Below are 17,031 nucleotides of genomic sequence, written 5' to 3'. Positions count from 1 at the left end.
CATCATAAATAGAGGGTGATGGTTTCAAATGCTTGAGCTGCTTGCTATCAGTTGTTACAGTTTATCTCATGTTCCAGTGAGGTAAGATGGTTGCTGACATTTAAAAGCAGAACATTGTTACATCAGAGAGGAAGCAGTTCATGTGCATCTTTGAAAGTCCATTTAATGTTAAGAGTTGAAGGCCAGCCAGGAACAATACATGTCCTTTAGTGTTAATGCCTTTTAAAATCCTGGATCCCAGGAAGTTGTCTGTGGAACTTCTTTTTCTTCATAACAAATAATTTCATCTCCAATAATGAATTCTATATTCTTGTCCAAACTCAATCCACAATCCAAGCCTGCTTTTATTACCTGGACATCATCTTTATGATGCTTCAGTGATGACAGAGATCCTACAAAGACAAAAGTGCATCAAAGAAAATCACCAATATCAGAGGGGGTGTTTTGGTTTGCCTTTCTGTTGTGAATATGGCATGTACATTTTGCACTAACTTCACAGGGCACCAGCAGCGCTTGGACGCAATTCCTGTTTTGTGGCAATGCCACTTACCTTTCCAAATAACATCCCTCTTGCGGATTAACTTGAACTTCATTTTCTTGTCCAGCAGCCCCTTCTGTACCCTGCATCCAGCAACTGGAATTTTGTTTTTTCCTACTGTTACAGAGAAGATGTTGAGAACAGAAGCTTCCCCTGAAAGGAGAAAGTTGTATGAGGGAGACGAGAACAGCAAACTGGCAGTGAGCAGAAGCAAGCTCCACTCTTCCACTGACCAAGCTTTATAACAGATATAGGAGAATATGAAATACTTGATTTAATAGGAACACTGCATTGGAGAATAAACCTTAGGCTACATTAGGGAGCAAGAATTTCTCAGTCCATGAAAACTCACCTACTGTGTTCTCCACCACAGAGGGGGGCAGCCTGCTGTTCAGCTCCTCTTTCAAGTCATCAACAAGTTTGTAGATGACATTGTGAAGTTTAATTTTTATTCCCTTTTTAGCAGCCAGCTGTTTAATGCTTTCATTGGCTTTCACACTGAATCCAAATATAACACCTGGTAAATAAAACAATCAGCAAGACATGACTACAAGGGATCACACTTTAACCGATAAATATTCCTTAACATTGCATTTGCAAAGACAGGGTAGAATTAGTGGTTTGCAAAACAAAACCCAGCATTTTACTACTTCCCTTTTAAGGACAGACCATTTACTTCTACCACTATTGCACATGGACTGCTACTAACCTTGAATCAAAGCTAATGGCTAAAAAAGACTTAAGAGAACATTCACCTGTGACAGAACCAGATGTATCAAAGCAGAAACTACTGCTTACAACTCACCCGAGCTCATTTGAAGGATAAGGACCTCCCATTCTGGGGCTGGAAAAACAGCTTGGTTGTCAAATCAAGTTGGAAGTGAATTTCTAAATCATTCTTGTCTACCTGTGGACTATCACAGGTGCAATGACCCCACGGTCTACAGCAGGCAAGCGTTAGGGGGTATATATGGGAACAACTACCAACACAGTCTTTCCAATTACCTCCCTGAGCAAAAGGGAATTCTTTTGTAACCGACTATTCTAGCTTTGCCCTGTTTGAGCATCATAAAACAACCTGAACAAAGAGTCAGAGTTTAACCTTAACAATTTAACTTGCCAAAAGTCCTTCTGGGTTGTGGTATTTCTAGTCTCCCCTACCTGCACTGTGTGATGTTAAAGGAAACATATTTAAGATACAGGTTTACCTTACTGATGCTGCTAATTATTATTGAGAGAACAAAACCAGAATGAGTACTACCCATTTCAATAAAGAGCTTGTACTAACTAAATCCGTTTTTAAACACATACCATTAAAAGCTTCAGCAAGACTTATATCAGTTTCACTGATATCTCCCATTCCAAAGTGAATGATATCCAATTTACATTCACTGTCAGCATCGTAGCTGTCCAGGATGTTCAGAATAGCTTCAACAGATCCATCCACATCACCTGTGTGTATAAACAGCAGCACTGCTCACTTTGTACACATCAGAGAAACACTGAAGTAGAACTAAGCACTTGGCAACTTCACACTATAGAACAGGAAGGCTTTTGACATCCATCATTCTTACTGTATTTTCAGCAGTATGTTAAAACACACCTAACAATGAATTCAATAAATACAGTAGGACAGAGGATCTACATCTGCAGTCATTTTCAGGTCAGGTTTGCATGGTTTATCAGCTACTACTGTCACTGTGTATCACTAAATGTGAGGTCAAACCAAATTCTCCCTGTCCCACTTTAACTAATACATAATTGTTCTTGTCCTCCATTTTGCTGATACAGTACTGCTGTTCATACAGCTTGTACTTGATTCTTTTAATATACATATTTTTAACATATATCTAGAGACACTTTTATGGGGTTTACTCAGGAGTTTCTGGGTAAGGGGTTCAGGCTTGTAATTTTCCTGTTTCTCTGTCCCTGCTGGAAGTGCATCCTTCTGACCACTGGGTGTTTTTGGATGCCCACCCTCTGACTCAGAGAGGTTCAATAACCTGTTCAGGTTTGCACTCATCAGACTGCTGGTAACAGAATGTTCTTACTAGTTTAGTGCTATGCTTCAAACTGAGCATTTGAGAAACACAGAACCAATGTTTAAACAGAATAGAGCAGCACCTTTAACAATTACCGAGAGCACGTTTTTGTCCATCTCTGTTTTCTCTTTAGGCTTTAAAAACATGACGTGCTTGTTCTCCTTGTACAGCACCGCCTTCCTCTGCCTCCAGGTCAGATGGGCTAGCTGCTGGTGCTTCTTCTCATATTCCATCCTGTGCTCCTTTTGCTTTGCCTCAATAACTTCCACATCCTTTTTCAGCTTCTCCTGTTGTTCAACATAGGTTCTCCAAGCCACAACTTCATGTGCCCTTTGCTGGGCAGGAAGACAGAAACATTATCTTTCACAGCACTGCACTAGAAAACTCCACAGTAATGCAGCTTCTGCATTTTGCATCTTCTCTACAGCCTCACTCATTTACTTTCACATTTAACAGTAGATTTTGCTGCAAGTATGGCAGAGAATAAGCACAACAGCTTCTTTCCTCGGTTACAAGATGACTCAAGGCTTATTCTTATGGTAACTCTGCACTGCAGAGAATAATTATTGTTCATTATTCCATGTGGTGTTTGGCCAGCTCTCACCACACCTATTTCAAGCTGTATTTTATGCATGTTCTTGACAGAAACTAGTTCTCTGATTCTAAAATTAAAACACTGATATAATTAAGCAGTGGATTGTTCCCCAGGTAGGATGATAGTGTGATCATATAAAAGTCTTCTGTGCCTTCAAAAAGGGAACACAGAACATATCCTGGATATATCCTGGATATCTTTCAGAGCACCTAGTTCAGGTCTCAACACCCATGCTCATCCTTCATCTTTCACCAAATTATCCAGGTTATTTACAATGAAAGCTATCACCTGTTTCTCACTCAGCTCCTTCCCCTCCACCTCACTGCAGTGTGAGTTTTCCATTAAAGAGGTCATTCTGTACCTCAGATTCTACTTCAAGGACCTCATCTCCTGCTGAAGGGACATCCTTCCAGCCCATGATTTCCACTGGGATGCCTGGAGAGGCTGCATCTACAGCTTTGCCATTCTCATCAAACATGAAACGCACTTTTGCCCACGTCTTCCCTGCAACCAGAATACAGCCTTTTCGCAGAGTTCCTCTTTGGATGATGGCTGTAGTAACTGGACTAGTAAAGAGCAGAGGAGAGAAATAACAGGCAAAATTAAAGTGACTCTTCTTCCATTTTTTTGCAGTTAGCTTCAGTAAGAAACACATTTAAAGCATTAAGTGAACTCACCACCAAAAGAAACCCCAAACCCCAACAACTTTCTAGAATTCAGTTCATTTTTAGAGGGCAAAACACACCTTGTTACCAGAGAATCTGCAAAGGAACTACGACATTTGAAACAGCACAATGTCAGGTTACACATAATTCAGCAAAATTCGTGTATGTATTATGAATATTAAACTTCATCATTCCTATTTTTTAATGAAACTTTTAAAAACTGCATCTATTGTAGCATTTTAAGCTATTTCCTGTGCTTACAGGATTTAACTTCAGTGAGATGATGAATTTTGCCCTATCACTTTAAACTTCTTTTTCTGCCTCTCATGCTGTACAGTAACAATTCAATGCTTCAGTCACAAACACAGCAAAGAAATTGTTACAGTTTAACGACAGAAAGTTCAATATTAAACATAAATCCTGAGGTACAAACCAGCTGAACAGGATCTCTGCGCTGTTACAGGTTGCTTCATGAAAGCTGAAAAGGTAGCAGGTTACTTACCCCTTCCCTTTGTCTTTGCGAGACTCAATTACAGTCCCCTCTACCAGACCCGTGGCATCTGCCTTCAGCTCTAACATCTCTGCTAAAGCAACAGTTGCTTCTGCTAAAACCATCAAGTTTTCACCCTGTGTAAAATCGTATACACACAAATATATATATATATTAATTATAAACCTTGCAATAATTTGCTACAAGTGTATTAGGAATGCAAATTGAAAAACAAAGCAAAACCACAACCAAACAACCCCCAAAAACCCCAACTAGCCAAACAGCCCAAACTGAAACTTGATGACATCTACCACCCAGTCAGGACTCCAGGACACCATAGAGACAAAACTGTTGGTCTGTTTTCTTCTCTTTTCCCCCCAATTTGTTCTAATTACACTTTGGTTTTGAGAACAGATACCAGGAGCCAGCTGTCAGTCAGCAGATTCAGATCTACATGAATCAGGGCAACAATGCGTGCTATAGAAGTGAATGAAGAAGCTGTTTTTACGTATGGCTATTTTAAAGTCTAAGGACATGGCTTCAAAAGGTCTTGAACTTGCCTGAAAACTTAAGAGAATTCCTTGGGGTACATTTGGAAAGCCAGCAATAAGGATGCTGCTGCAATAAGACGCTGCTGCAGCAGTTTGGACAAAGCTGCTTTGGCCACCACAAAACTAAAGTCCTGATTTTACTTGGGTTTTCACTTTCTAGCTCTCAGTTGTTTGCCAGGATGATGGTAAATCCTGTAAGACCACTACAGAACTATATTCCTGTGATTAGGCAAGTGTTAGGAAAACACTCATTCACCCTTGTCTGAATTTTCCTCTCCCTGCATAGCACTATCAACAACCTTGATTCTGATTTCATACAGTGAGCAAATACATGAGGAAACAGCAATTAGCATTAACCTGAAAAAATAACCAGAAGAAAACTGATATATTATTGCTGACTGAAGATCAGAGCCTCAAAATATGACAGGAGGATGTTTTAAATGACTCTGGTGAGAGCCAGCAGCACTTGGTAAGCTCATGGTAAGGTGTCAAACACCAGGAAGATAAGCATTTTAATTTCCAGCTGACAAATAAACTGCAGCTGTATGCACGTATTAGCACCCAGGAACACCATCATTCTTTCCACCAAAACTTTACCTTGAGTGCAGAAATATTTACAGCTTGAACATCACCTCCAAACTCTTCACAGACCACATCATAGGCCAGCAATTCCTTCTTTACTCTTTCAGGATCAGCTTCAGGTTTGTCACATTTATTAATGGCGAGGATAAGAGGAACTAAAAGGAGAACACACAAACTCTTTACCAAGCTAACCATACATTTCTGCTAGTAACACAACTGCAATAAAAGGTTAGAGCAGGTTATGTCCACTTAGAGCACACGACCTCACTTTGTGCCTATTCCCTGAGTAGGCATTGAGATCTGAACTACCACGAGTAAGCTGGAGGAGTTATCTTACTATGGAAGAGGAAAACCAGCCCCAATAACCCCCACAGATACACCCTATAAGGGGGTTCTCACAAACGTGCAAGCCCTGCAAAAACCTTAGTATTTTAATATCTTTATGTATTACTGCAACATTCAGTACATTTTCAAACACCTTCCCAGGACAGAAGGAAAGGAAAGTAACAACAGTTCCTTCCCAAGTGTGTGGATTCCAGTCCAAGGAGTTTCTTTTGAGAGTTTGCAAAGTATTCACTGTTTGATCTGCACAGTAACACACACCTTGTCCATTTACTTTGAGTACTGGACTTGCCACTCCAAAGTGTAATATTAACAAGGTGAACACCTTACCTCCTGCATTTTTAGCATGCTGAATGGATTCTATAGTTTGTTGCATTACTCCATCTTCTGCTGCTATGACCAGTATGACAATGTCAGTAACATGGGTACCTCTTGCTCTCATGGCTGAAAAAGCTGCATGTCCAGGAGTATCCAGAAAAGTTATCTTTTCCCCAGAAGGTAAATGCACTGTGAACAAATGGATATGGCACATTTAAAATCACCATTTCTCAGAACTTTATTTGTCATACTGTAAATCAAGTATCACTCCTTTAAGAACTCTTTTTAATAATAATGACATATTTGAGGCAAATGGATAACTGCTGGCATGGAGTGAAACATGCTTTTAAATCCTCAGGGAAAAAAAGTGTCCTGGGATCTTCAATAATCCAAAGTAGAATCATAGTAGAATCAAAGTTTGTGTTGGAAAGACCTTAAAGCTCATTCTGTTCCAAACCCCTGCCCCAGCAGGGACACCTTCCGCTATAGCAGGTTGCTCCAAGCCCCATCCAACCTGGCCTTGAACACCTAGTCTAGTATCAACTGTGCAGACAACCCACTTCTAAGTTCCATCCACACAGCTATGACAGTTATCACAATTGATGATTTCCTTTTTCACTGCTTACATATACACTGTTTATGTTGCAAGATTTTTCTCCCGTGAATTGGCAGAAAGTCAGCCCGAGATGTGAGATGGAAAATAAGCTGGGTTCTACACAAGCATGTAGACATGATTCATACCAAGGAAAGCACCAATGTGCTGGGTGATGCCTCCTGCTTCCATTGCTGCCACCTGAGTTTTTCGCAGGCTGTCAAGTAAGGTTGTTTTCCCATGATCTACGTGGCCCAAGATGGTAACAACCGGGGGTCTGGGGGTTAGTACTGCTGGGTCTGCAGGAGGCCTACAATTACAGCAATGAGGTGGTTTGTAAATACCAAAGTTCATTGAGTGATATGCACACCCACTACAGCTCATGAAGAGCCATTTACCAGAACTCAAGTGATGAACGGGTGAGGCTCCCCACTAAGATCAACTCCCAGCTACACCCCCCAGTTAGCTCTGTTAGTATTCAGTCTTACTGAAGCAATTCATACAGCAATTCAGTAAAGCAAAGAAGAATTGGCTTTTCTCCAGGAAAGAGCACAGAAAAAGCTCACCTAAACAAAACCAAATCCAAGTTATCAACTTTATGGCCAAAGAAATCAAAATAGTAAAACTTCCCTATTACATATTACCAGATCACAACTGTATAAGATACACCAACATATCATCAGAACAAAGGAAATACAGTCTATGAAAAACATCGGCAGAAGCAAGTAGGATAAAAAAAAACCCAAAAGAACAGTTTACAACTTGCCTCTTGACAGCATCTGTGTTTTCTCTTTCTTTTTCCTCTTTCAGTTTTGCCGATTTATACTTCATTCCTGATTTTTTAACAATGGTCTTGATATGGTCTTCATACAAGGTGGAATCTGGTTCCAGTGAATCAAGGTCAATGTCTGTGTACAGCAGCACTTCATAAATATGATCTGTAAAAAGACAAAGACATTTAACAATTATATCCACAAACACATGTGGGACAAGAACATCCCACTTCATACAATTTAAGACTTTTTCATTAGTCGTTTCTATCATGCTAATAAATTTCATTCACAAAGCATTTTGCCTTTAGATTGATCTGCAAGTCCCTGTTAGGCTACAGACTTGCAGAGAAGAACTTGACTGAGAAGCATCTACTGAAAACAACTATGTTAGATGCTGCAATCTTATTTTTCACTCAGATTTTCAGAGCCTGCTTTTCCATTAACCCCTAAGAAGGAAACAACTAAAACTCACCTAAACCTTTGGTATGGGTGCAATTTACCTTGCTAAGGGAGGGATTAGCAACCACTGACTGATGCCATCATAGACACCTTTCCCTTTGCCACTCTTGAAAGTGGCATGACAGATTTTAACTGCTGTGTTTCATTTGATCTCAAACAACAGAGCACGGCCTCACCTATATCTTTACCCATAGCTCGTGCAAGTTCCTCAACAGTCATCTTCTGCCTTATCTCCACTTCACCTTTTGTTAGCAGTACTTTCTTTTTCTTCTTTTTTGTCTCCTACATGGAATTAGACACATATATAGGAACACACAGCTGGCATAAAGTAAGAAATAATAAAAACAATATTAAAGAGACAATTATGTAAATCACCGATGTAAAAAAATCAAGCCATATGATGTAAATATGTATTTTTACTACGATACTAATGAACTATGATAAATGAATGACTTAACACACCATGGTGAATATTTAAAATGTACAGGATACTACACAATCTTTTTCATTCTGAATATTTCAAAACAAGGGGAAAAATTAACAAAATTTTAATTTCTGTTTGTAGTAACTAACTTGCGCCTGCCTCTGCAGGATTCATGATGCTGCTGGTATAAGCACTTTAACATCTGAGAGGAAGTCACAGTGTAGTCATATATTAAGTACATTCTGTCTTATACATTTATAAAAGCTCCTCTATAGTCATTAATAAAGCTCTTCTTTCTGTAATTAAAACCTTCAAACTGAGCTCTTGCACTTTCCACATAAAGCCAGAGATCACTGGACGTTGTTAGTCACCTCCTTTGTAGCTAGATGTCTGCGCTGCGGTAAGGCGATACTGATTGATTTGTCTTCTTGCCAGAAGTGTGGATACAGAAGGGTGGATCCCACGGGATGTGCAGATGACTGCACAGGCTTCCATTGTGCCCTGGAAACTTTCCTGTAGGACAGAGTCCGCAGCTGCCGACAAGCACCACGTAACTGCAACAGATTCTCAAACTTCAGTATCAACCCCCGATTCATCTCCTCACTGCAAATACAAAGGACACATTGAAATCAGACTCAAAGCTGAAAGATACTCTTCCCTGTGATAATACAGGCAAGAACACAAGGCACGAGTGTTGTGTTTCAAAACAGGCCTTTTAATGCTGAAAAAGTTGATCTGTTCAGTAACTGCTCCAGTTTTTTCAGTTCCCTTCAGTGCTTCACTTCCCTCCACTATTGCACTGCAGACACACAGATCTACTAATATTGCCACAGCTTACAAATCTTACACCTTCCTCCACTGATCTTTAATATAAACTACTACATTTTGGGTTGGCATTACCTAGAAAAAAAGGGACATTTGGATGCCTTGCTCTGTACCAGTAGTTATCCAGGTGCAACAAACCTCTCTGTAAACCACACCTGCAGTATGCTTCGTACAAGAGCATATACCACCACTACAGCTCTGTAGCACTGTAGTAACACCAGTGCTGTCAGGTGGACAGAGATGCCCTTTGAGGCTAAGCCCTGCCTTAGCAACTAAGCTTTCCAAGATGCTTCTGTCAGATCATCCCGCATATTGTTTTAACCATCTTAACTTTGGCTTGGGTCATTTTGTGAACTACCCTGCACAACAGTCTGTCTCCTATTTGAACTTCTTTTCCTGTTCACAGCTATTTAAGTCCCTGTGCTCAGCGATGCCATGCTCTGCACCTTCTACCTCTTCCCTCAGAGGTGGCTTTGTATGGTCTTCCAAGCAGCTCCGAATTAATGCTATCAGTTCCTCCCAAAACAACTGCAGTCACTTTATAAACTCTCCTGTATCCAGATACCTGCAGAAGTGAGAAGATGACACCTAACCAACCCAAACCAACTACTTTGGTGGGTTTTTTCTCCCTGATGAGAACTTTAAAGAGCCAGAACCGGTAAAGCCAAGGAACCCACAAGACTGCATACACGGAAAACTAACACAAGCTCAGGATGAAGCAGGACAAGCTCACGGAGCACAAACCCAGGGGAGGTTGCGAACAGCAAGGAAACCACTCCGGGATCTCAGGGTCAGCAGTGCCGGGACCGGCGCTCCCCGATAGCAATTCAGCTCATCGCTTTGGCCGGCACCGCACAGAAGCCACCCGGCTCCACAGACCCTGAGGGCAGGACACGAGCAGCCGCCTCACAACACCCTCACCCCGCTGCCAGGGGGACTGCGCCGCACCGCCCCGTACCGGCACCGCAGACCCGGCAGCGGCAGCTTTCCCCGCGGTCACGGCCTCCCGCATCCCCTTCCCCGGGGCTCCGGCACCGGAGCCCCCCCGCACCCCGTCCCACCAAGAAACCCCCATGGCTGCCCCTCCCCGCCTTACCCCCGTGCCTGACTCCGGGCTCACAGCTCTACTGCGCAGGCGCCCGTCGGCGCGGCGGCCATTGCGCATGCGCAGAGGCGACTGCCCGTGCGCGCTCCTCTCCTCACGGAGGGCGGGAAAGTGCCTGACAGGACGGAGGGGCCGGTGGCGTTGTTGGGAATGCTGGATGGTGTTTGAGCTGTTATCGCATCCTGCGGCTCTGTATTTACGTACACACACACATAATTAAATTTGGGGTTCTTCTGCCTGTGAGCAGATGTTATTTTTAATATGCAATGTTCAACAACAGGAGAGGGATGTGGAGCTGATGGAGCGAGCCCAGAGGAGGCCATGGAGCTGCTGGAGCAGCACTGTTCTGGAGCCAGGCTGAGAGAGCTGGGCTGGGTCAGCCTGGAGAAGAGAAGGCTCCTGAAGGGGAGACCTTAGAGCAGCTCCAGTGCCTAAAGGGGCTGCAGGAAAGCTGGAGAGGGGCTTGGGACAAGGGCCTGTAGGGACAGGCCAAGGGGAATGGCTTGAACCTGCCCGAGGGGAGACTGAGCTGAGCTCTTAGGCAGAAGCTCTTCCCTGTGAGGGTGCTGAGGCGCTGGCACAGGGTGCCCAGAGAAGCTGTGGCTGCCCCATCCCTGGCAGTGCTCAAGGCCAAGTTGGACACAGGGGCTTGGAGCAAGCTGCTCCAGTGGAAGGGGTCCCTGCCCGGGGCAGGGGTTGGAGCTGGAGGAGCTTTAAGGTCCCTTCAACACAAACTGGTCTGGGGTTCTGTGCCCTCCCATTCCACCTCCAAAGCTTTAACACTGCTGATAGTGTTTAAAGTTCTAATTTGGCATCTCTAAAATAATATCACCTAATAGACCAGGAGAAAAAAATACCTAAGAGGAAGCTCTGTAAATGTTTTTTTGTAAAATCCTTACTATTCCATCAGTGTTGTTTGTAAAACCCATAGATAATCCCAGATTACCTCTATAACAACCTACAGCCTCGATGTCCACTTGGGACAGCACTGCTTGAACAACGATCTCCCATGAAGTGGTTGCAAATTGTGTGTTACGAGTAATAACCATAACTTTATATCTGTTTGAGCTGTTCATTTTACACACTTTGCCCTTAATGTGGGTTTTCCACACAGAATAGGTGGCATCTACATGTTGTGCAGCCCTCAGTATCTCACTGTGGTATTTGCTCGTTTATGATGCAGGGTATTGACCAAAAACTGTGTCCTGTATTTCAGAGGGACCGCCTGCTGATGAATGTGTCAGGAACTGATACCTTGACAATGCACAGGGCCCTCGAGTGTTTCTACAAAGGTAAAATGGGAAAAACCATCTAAAAAATAAAGCACAATTAAAAGCCCCCAAACTTAAACACCGAAGGTTGTACAAAGATGCTCAGTGTAGTCTGTGTTCCTGCACAGGGAGGTGAATTGGGCACAAAGACCACACAAGCACATGGACTCAAACATGGCTCATGCACATGGATTTTTACAGAAGAGATTCAGAGCAGCCCTGCAGAGAAGGACTTGGGGGTGCTGGTCAATGAGAAAATGAACATGAGCCGGCTGCAGTGTGCGCCTGCAGCCCAGAAAGCAACCGTATCCTGGGCTGCATCAAAAGGAGTGACCAGCAGGGCGAAGGAGGTGATCCTGCCCCTCTGCTCTGCTCTTGTGAGACCTCACCTGGAGCATTGTGTGCAGTTCTGGTGTCCTCAACATAAAAAGGACATGGAACCATTGGAACAAGTCCAGAGGAGGCCACGAGGATGATCAGGGGCTGGAGCAGCTCCTGTATGGAGACAGGCTGAGAAAGTTGGGGCTGTTCAGCCTGGAGAAGAGAAGCTGCGTGGAGACCTCAGAGCAGCTTCCAGTATCTAAAGGGGGGCTATAGGGATGCTGGGGATGGACTCTTCATTAGGGACTGTAGTGGTAGGACAAGGGGTAATGGGTTCAAACTGAAACAGGGGAAGTTTAGATTGGATATAAGGAAGAAGTTCTTTCCTGTGAGGGTGGTGAGGCACTGGAATGGGTTGCCCAGGGAAGCTGTGAATGCTCCATCCCTGGCACTGTTCAAGGCCAGGTTGGACAGAGCCTTGGGTGCCATGGTTTAGTGTGAGGTGTCCCTGCCTGTCGTGGTTTAACTCCACCCAGACAGCTTTCACTCACTCCCCCCCCACTTCTTGCCCTCCCGCTACTCTTGGGGGGACGGAGAGGAGAATCAGAAAGAATGCAACTCCCACGGGTTGAGATAAGAACAGTTCAGTAACTAAGGTATAACACAAATCACTACTGCTACCACCAATAATAGTAATGATAAAGGAAATAACAAGGGAAGATAATACACCACCTCACCACCAGCCGACCGATAACTCACCCCCCCAGCCCGACCAAGCACTGACCAATACCTCCTCCAACCCTGCAGTCTCAGCCCTTCCGGGTAACTCTCAGTTACACCCAGGGCATGACGTGCTGTGGTATGGAATATGGCTTTGGTCAGTTTGGGTCGGGTGTCCTGTCTCTGCTTCCTCCCGGCTTCCCTCCTCTCTGTCAGAGCATGAGGCTCACAAAGTCCTTGGCCAAACCAAAACATCATTGTTATCAGCACTGCTCCCAGGCCGAAAGTCAAAACACAGCACTGCACAAGCTACCAAGAAGGAGAAAAATGACTGCTACTGCTGAACCCAGGACACTGCCCATGGCAGGGGGGTTGGAACTGGATGATCTTAAGGTCCTTTCCAACCCTAACTATTCTATGGTTCTATGACCCACAGAGCTGCCAGCTGTCATCCTGAGGGCACTGTGTCCTTCACATGAGCCTGGGATTCACCTGGAAAACTCTATTTAAAAGGTAAATTTATCACACAAAACAGTCACCAGAGCTTGGTGCAAATCTGCTTTTTGGGTTGATCTTCCACTGCAAATCTTTGTGTGCTGCTCTAAGGCTCTGGGAATTAGCGTGGGTCATACTGTATCCACGTGTCTCTTAGCCACAGATCCATGCTGTTCTAATTTAAAGCTTCATCACAGATTGCCTGTTTTCCTGCAGGGCAAACTGAAAACAGACAGTTTCTGATGTCACAAGTCAGGACCATGGTTTGGGTTGTAGAAATAGTTTCCACTTAACTGTGGCCGTTACTGCTTGGCTTTATCCCTTAGTGGCAGCTCTTCGTTATTACTGGCTGCCTTTAAAAAACCCCACATTTGATTTTGCAGTTCTCCTTTTTAATGTGTCTCATTCCCTAAAGAGTTTATTTTGGTTTTTCTAGCTTTGATTCTTTCTTAACTTCCTTCTTTAGCAGCAACATTTCAGCAAAACTAAGCTGGCTCCTGAAATTACAGTGGGCATATGCAGGTAGGTATATATAGAACAAATACCTGTTCTGAAACCAGTGTTTGAACCAAACACAGTTCATGTTGGGTGGGGAAACCTAGTGTATGTCAAAGCATGTATTGTTCTAAAGGCATTGTGTGACAAAGACATGTTTTAGGAATCATGGAATGTATTCAGCTGCATGGGAGGGGGGGTATGGGGACACGTATGGAGCAGTGTTATGGATAACTGCTTTCCAACCAGGAGAGGCCGAAGGGGGAAGGCAGGAAGCTCCTGGAGCTGTAGGACAGGAGGGACAGATTCGCCTGCCCCATAGGAGAGAGCAAGCTCTGGTCTCCTGTGTGGTGGGATCACAGAGCAGTGGAGGTGGGAATGCACCTCTGGAGATGGTCTCAAACCCTGGCTTGAGCAGGGTCGGATCCCAGACTGACCAGGATCACGTCCCACGGGTTTTGAGTGTCTCCACAGATGGAGACCTCACATTCTGACCCAGTCTTACCAGCTCCACACTGCCCTGCTTCCAGTTCGACCGGATGGCCGAGACCTCACTTCCCATCTGACCGACTGCGCTGCCGAGGGCTTACCCCCGCCGCCCATCCCAGCAACGGGGCGCAAGCCGAGGTGCCCGGCTCCGGTTCCTGCAAGCCGAGGGACCCGGCTCCGGCTCCTGTAAGCCGAGGTGCCCGGCTCCGGTTCCTGCAAGCCGAGGGACCCGGCTCCGGTTCCTGCAAGCCGAGGGACCCGGCTCCGGTTCCTGCAAGCCGAAGGACCCGGCTCCGATCCCGGTCCCCGTGCGAGGGGCAGCGCAAGGCGGCCGCCCCGTTACCAGCGCGGAAGGCGGCCGCTGCACGGCGGAAGGGGCGGAAGCGCGGCCCGGCCCGGCCCGGCCCCGGCGGAGCGAGGCGGCGATGGCGGCGGCGCCGGAGCTGCGGGAGGCGTTGGAGCAGCGGCTGCGGGACTTGGGCATCGCCACGGTCACCGCCGAGCACCCCGAGGTAGGGACCGCGTCAGGGCCGCTGCTCTGCTCCCTCCGAGCGCGCCCCTCTCTGCGTCCTCCGCATCTTTCCTAGTTACAGTCACACACAGAGGGCAGAGCGAGCTGCAGGGCAGCTTTATGCTCTGTAGGTGATTTTGCACCATAAGTAAGAATCGATAGGGAATCTCCCACCCACTGGACCTGCAGCCATTGGCTTGGCAGAATGTTCCTGGGTTTTTCTGGGGGGCTGGGTTGATCCCTCTCTGTGTTCCTGTTCCCCTTTTCCCCCCTCCAGTTTCAGGAGCTGCAGCTCACCCACTTCTTCACTTAGAAGTTGAGAGCATCTCAAGCTTTCCAAAGTGTTTCTCACTCCCATTTAAAAGCACGCATGCCACGTCACCCCCGTCTGCCTGTAAAAGCAGTGCTGTCAGTCCTGCCTGTCTGCACCTTTAAAGTGTAGTTCTTGCTGTATAGAAGACAGAAATGGATCAGGAACTGCGCAGGAGCAGTTATGTCACATTTTATTTGTGTTCTGTTAAAACTCCTTCATAAAAGGGTACAGTTTTTAGGCTGAGTGTAACATTCAGTCATTTTCTAAGTATTTAACAAAAGGTACTGCCAGTACACAACCAAAAGTCTAACGGGATACAGTGTCTCACACTGCACTGATGGCATTTTCCAGGTGTTCACTGTTGAAGAAATGATGCCTCATGTCCAACACATGAAAGGAGGTCACAGTAAAAACCTCTTCCTTAAGGACAAAAAGAAGAAAGGCTTCTGGCTGGTGACTCTCCTGCACGACAGGCAGATCAGTTTAACTGACCTCGCAAGAAAACTGGGCCTTGGAAGCGGGAACCTGAGGTTTGCTGATGAAAACTCCATGCTGGAAAAGCTGAAGGTGGGCCAGGGCTGTGCCACACCGCTGGCGCTCTTCTGTGACCAGGGGGAGGTGAGGCTGGTGCTGGACGCTGCCTTCCTGGAGGGTGGCCACGAGAAGGTGTATTTCCACCCAATGACAAACTGTGCAACCATGGGTTTGAGCCCTGACGACTTCTTGAGGTTTGTGAGATCAACAGGGCACGATCCCATCATCATACGTTTTGATGAGGACACAAAGTAGCTGAAGTTCACTTTTTTATGGCGAGGCATAGGTTTTGTAAAATACAACTGACAAAAGTCTCATTACAAATAAAACTGGAAAACCCAGGCTCACTCCTTTTTACTCTTTCAATTGTGTAAATTTATGATCTGGGGAGAAAAAATTCATTGGGTCTTTGGGTCATTAGACGTTGAACAGGATATTCTTAAAAAGACATGTTTGCAGTCCATCACTGAGTAACCAGAAAAGGTGTTACTTAAATAATGTTACAGTCTTTATTAACAAAACAGATAAAACTGGAACTTCCCATGTGTGGTACTGGCCCTGAAGGGTTAAACTTAAAACATCATTAGGATCTAAGAAATTAAAGTTCCACAATATTGTCAGTACACACAGGACAGAGGTGTCTCTGCTGCGTACCTGTACCTACTCATCCTCTACTACACATTGCTTTCCTTTTTTCACGTAGAAAAAAACAGTTTGCCTACACTACCAAAACCACATTTGATTGTCTATGTTTTTAGCTGCATTTTCACTTTCAAATATCCCCCCCTTGGGAAGTTACCTTGTGCTTGCCCCGTGAGCACAGACATGCACCTCACTCATTTCTAGAGCTTCTCAGCAACTGGGATACAAACCCTGGTACCAGCCTCCCTTCTAACGGAAGAGCTCGAAGGAGTAACATTACTGTGGGTTCCTGATCTGTGTTGGTGATGCTTGGGAGCAAAGTTAATACAATCGGGAGCTGCACCAATGTCTGTGTATGGTTTTGTTGTGTCTGTGCTCCAGTGTACCTTAACCAACACCTACACAAGTGGAGAGAAGGATACAACAAGGGGCTGTACTTGAGCTTCTCCCATTGGGAAAAGGAGACTGCCTTCCCCTGACAAACATCCATGTGTGCCTAGAGGTTGAGGGGAGGCCGATTTGGCTTTCAATACGTGATACTTTGTACAGAGAAACATCCACTGTTGCATGACCACTACATGCTCAACACGCAATCTCTCAATCCCTTCTCCTCCTCTCTTGCCTAAATGAATAAACCCCCTTCAAACAGAATGTGTGTTGAAGACAGAAGCAGCAGAAACTCCATGAAGTCCAGTAAATGTGCTGTGGCAACAGGTACCCTTCCAAAACCCAGAGATGGGAGCAGTGAAAGCAAGGGACACAATGTGAAGATGATGAGGAAAAGGGCTTCTGAACACAGCCTAACGAAAATGTCACGTACAAGCAATAACACCAACAAACTGGAGACAGAACACAGAAGGATGAAGAAAAACCCCATTAAGGACCTCGTGATCTTGGATGACTATTTGCTACTGCATCACTCTAAAGGATGCAGCATTT

General features: G+C 45.0%; 2 protein-coding genes across 3 annotated transcripts; one reads left to right on the top strand and one right to left on the bottom strand.

Annotated features, from left to right (window-relative positions):
• Positions 1-141: 141 nt before the first annotated feature.
• On the bottom strand, positions 142-9,309 carry MTIF2 (mitochondrial translational initiation factor 2). 2 transcript variants are annotated; one of them, XM_061356847.1, is made up of 13 exons: positions 8,743-9,309; positions 8,124-8,229; positions 7,482-7,653; positions 6,865-7,025; positions 6,136-6,312; positions 5,479-5,618; positions 4,343-4,467; positions 3,537-3,741; positions 2,663-2,915; positions 1,850-1,990; positions 891-1,055; positions 551-691; positions 142-392 (listed from the first exon to the last, which is right to left on the bottom strand). In XM_061356847.1, the coding sequence occupies exons 1-13, from the start codon at positions 8,965-8,967 to the stop codon at positions 223-225; spliced, it is 2,181 nt and encodes a 726-aa protein (XP_061212831.1). In that variant the 5' UTR covers positions 8,968-9,309; the 3' UTR covers positions 142-222. The 2 variants fall into 2 exon arrangements, with proteins under 2 accessions (XP_061212831.1, XP_061212832.1); XM_061356848.1 differs by having other exon boundaries at positions 8,124-8,265; positions 8,743-8,871.
• Positions 9,310-14,466: 5,157 nt separating this feature from the next.
• Positions 14,467-15,986, top strand: LOC133214136 (prolyl-tRNA synthetase associated domain-containing protein 1-like). The gene is made up of 2 exons (XM_061356846.1): positions 14,467-14,604; positions 15,268-15,986. Exons 1-2 carry the CDS (start codon positions 14,518-14,520, stop codon positions 15,703-15,705), a joined length of 525 nt encoding a protein of 174 aa, XP_061212830.1. The 5' UTR covers positions 14,467-14,517; the 3' UTR covers positions 15,706-15,986.
• Positions 15,987-17,031: the final 1,045 nt, after the last annotated feature.

The sequence above is a fragment of the Neopsephotus bourkii genome, unplaced genomic scaffold (assembly GCF_033783945.1).
Source record: "Neopsephotus bourkii isolate Nb327-2 ecotype Australia unplaced genomic scaffold, CSIRO-AGI_Nbou_v1 NB_873, whole genome shotgun sequence".
In the NCBI taxonomy this organism is placed as follows: Eukaryota; Metazoa; Chordata; class Aves; order Psittaciformes; family Psittacidae; genus Neopsephotus; species Neopsephotus bourkii.
The sequence above is the reverse complement of the archived record's forward strand: the minus strand, read 5'-3'. Positions and strand labels throughout refer to the sequence as shown.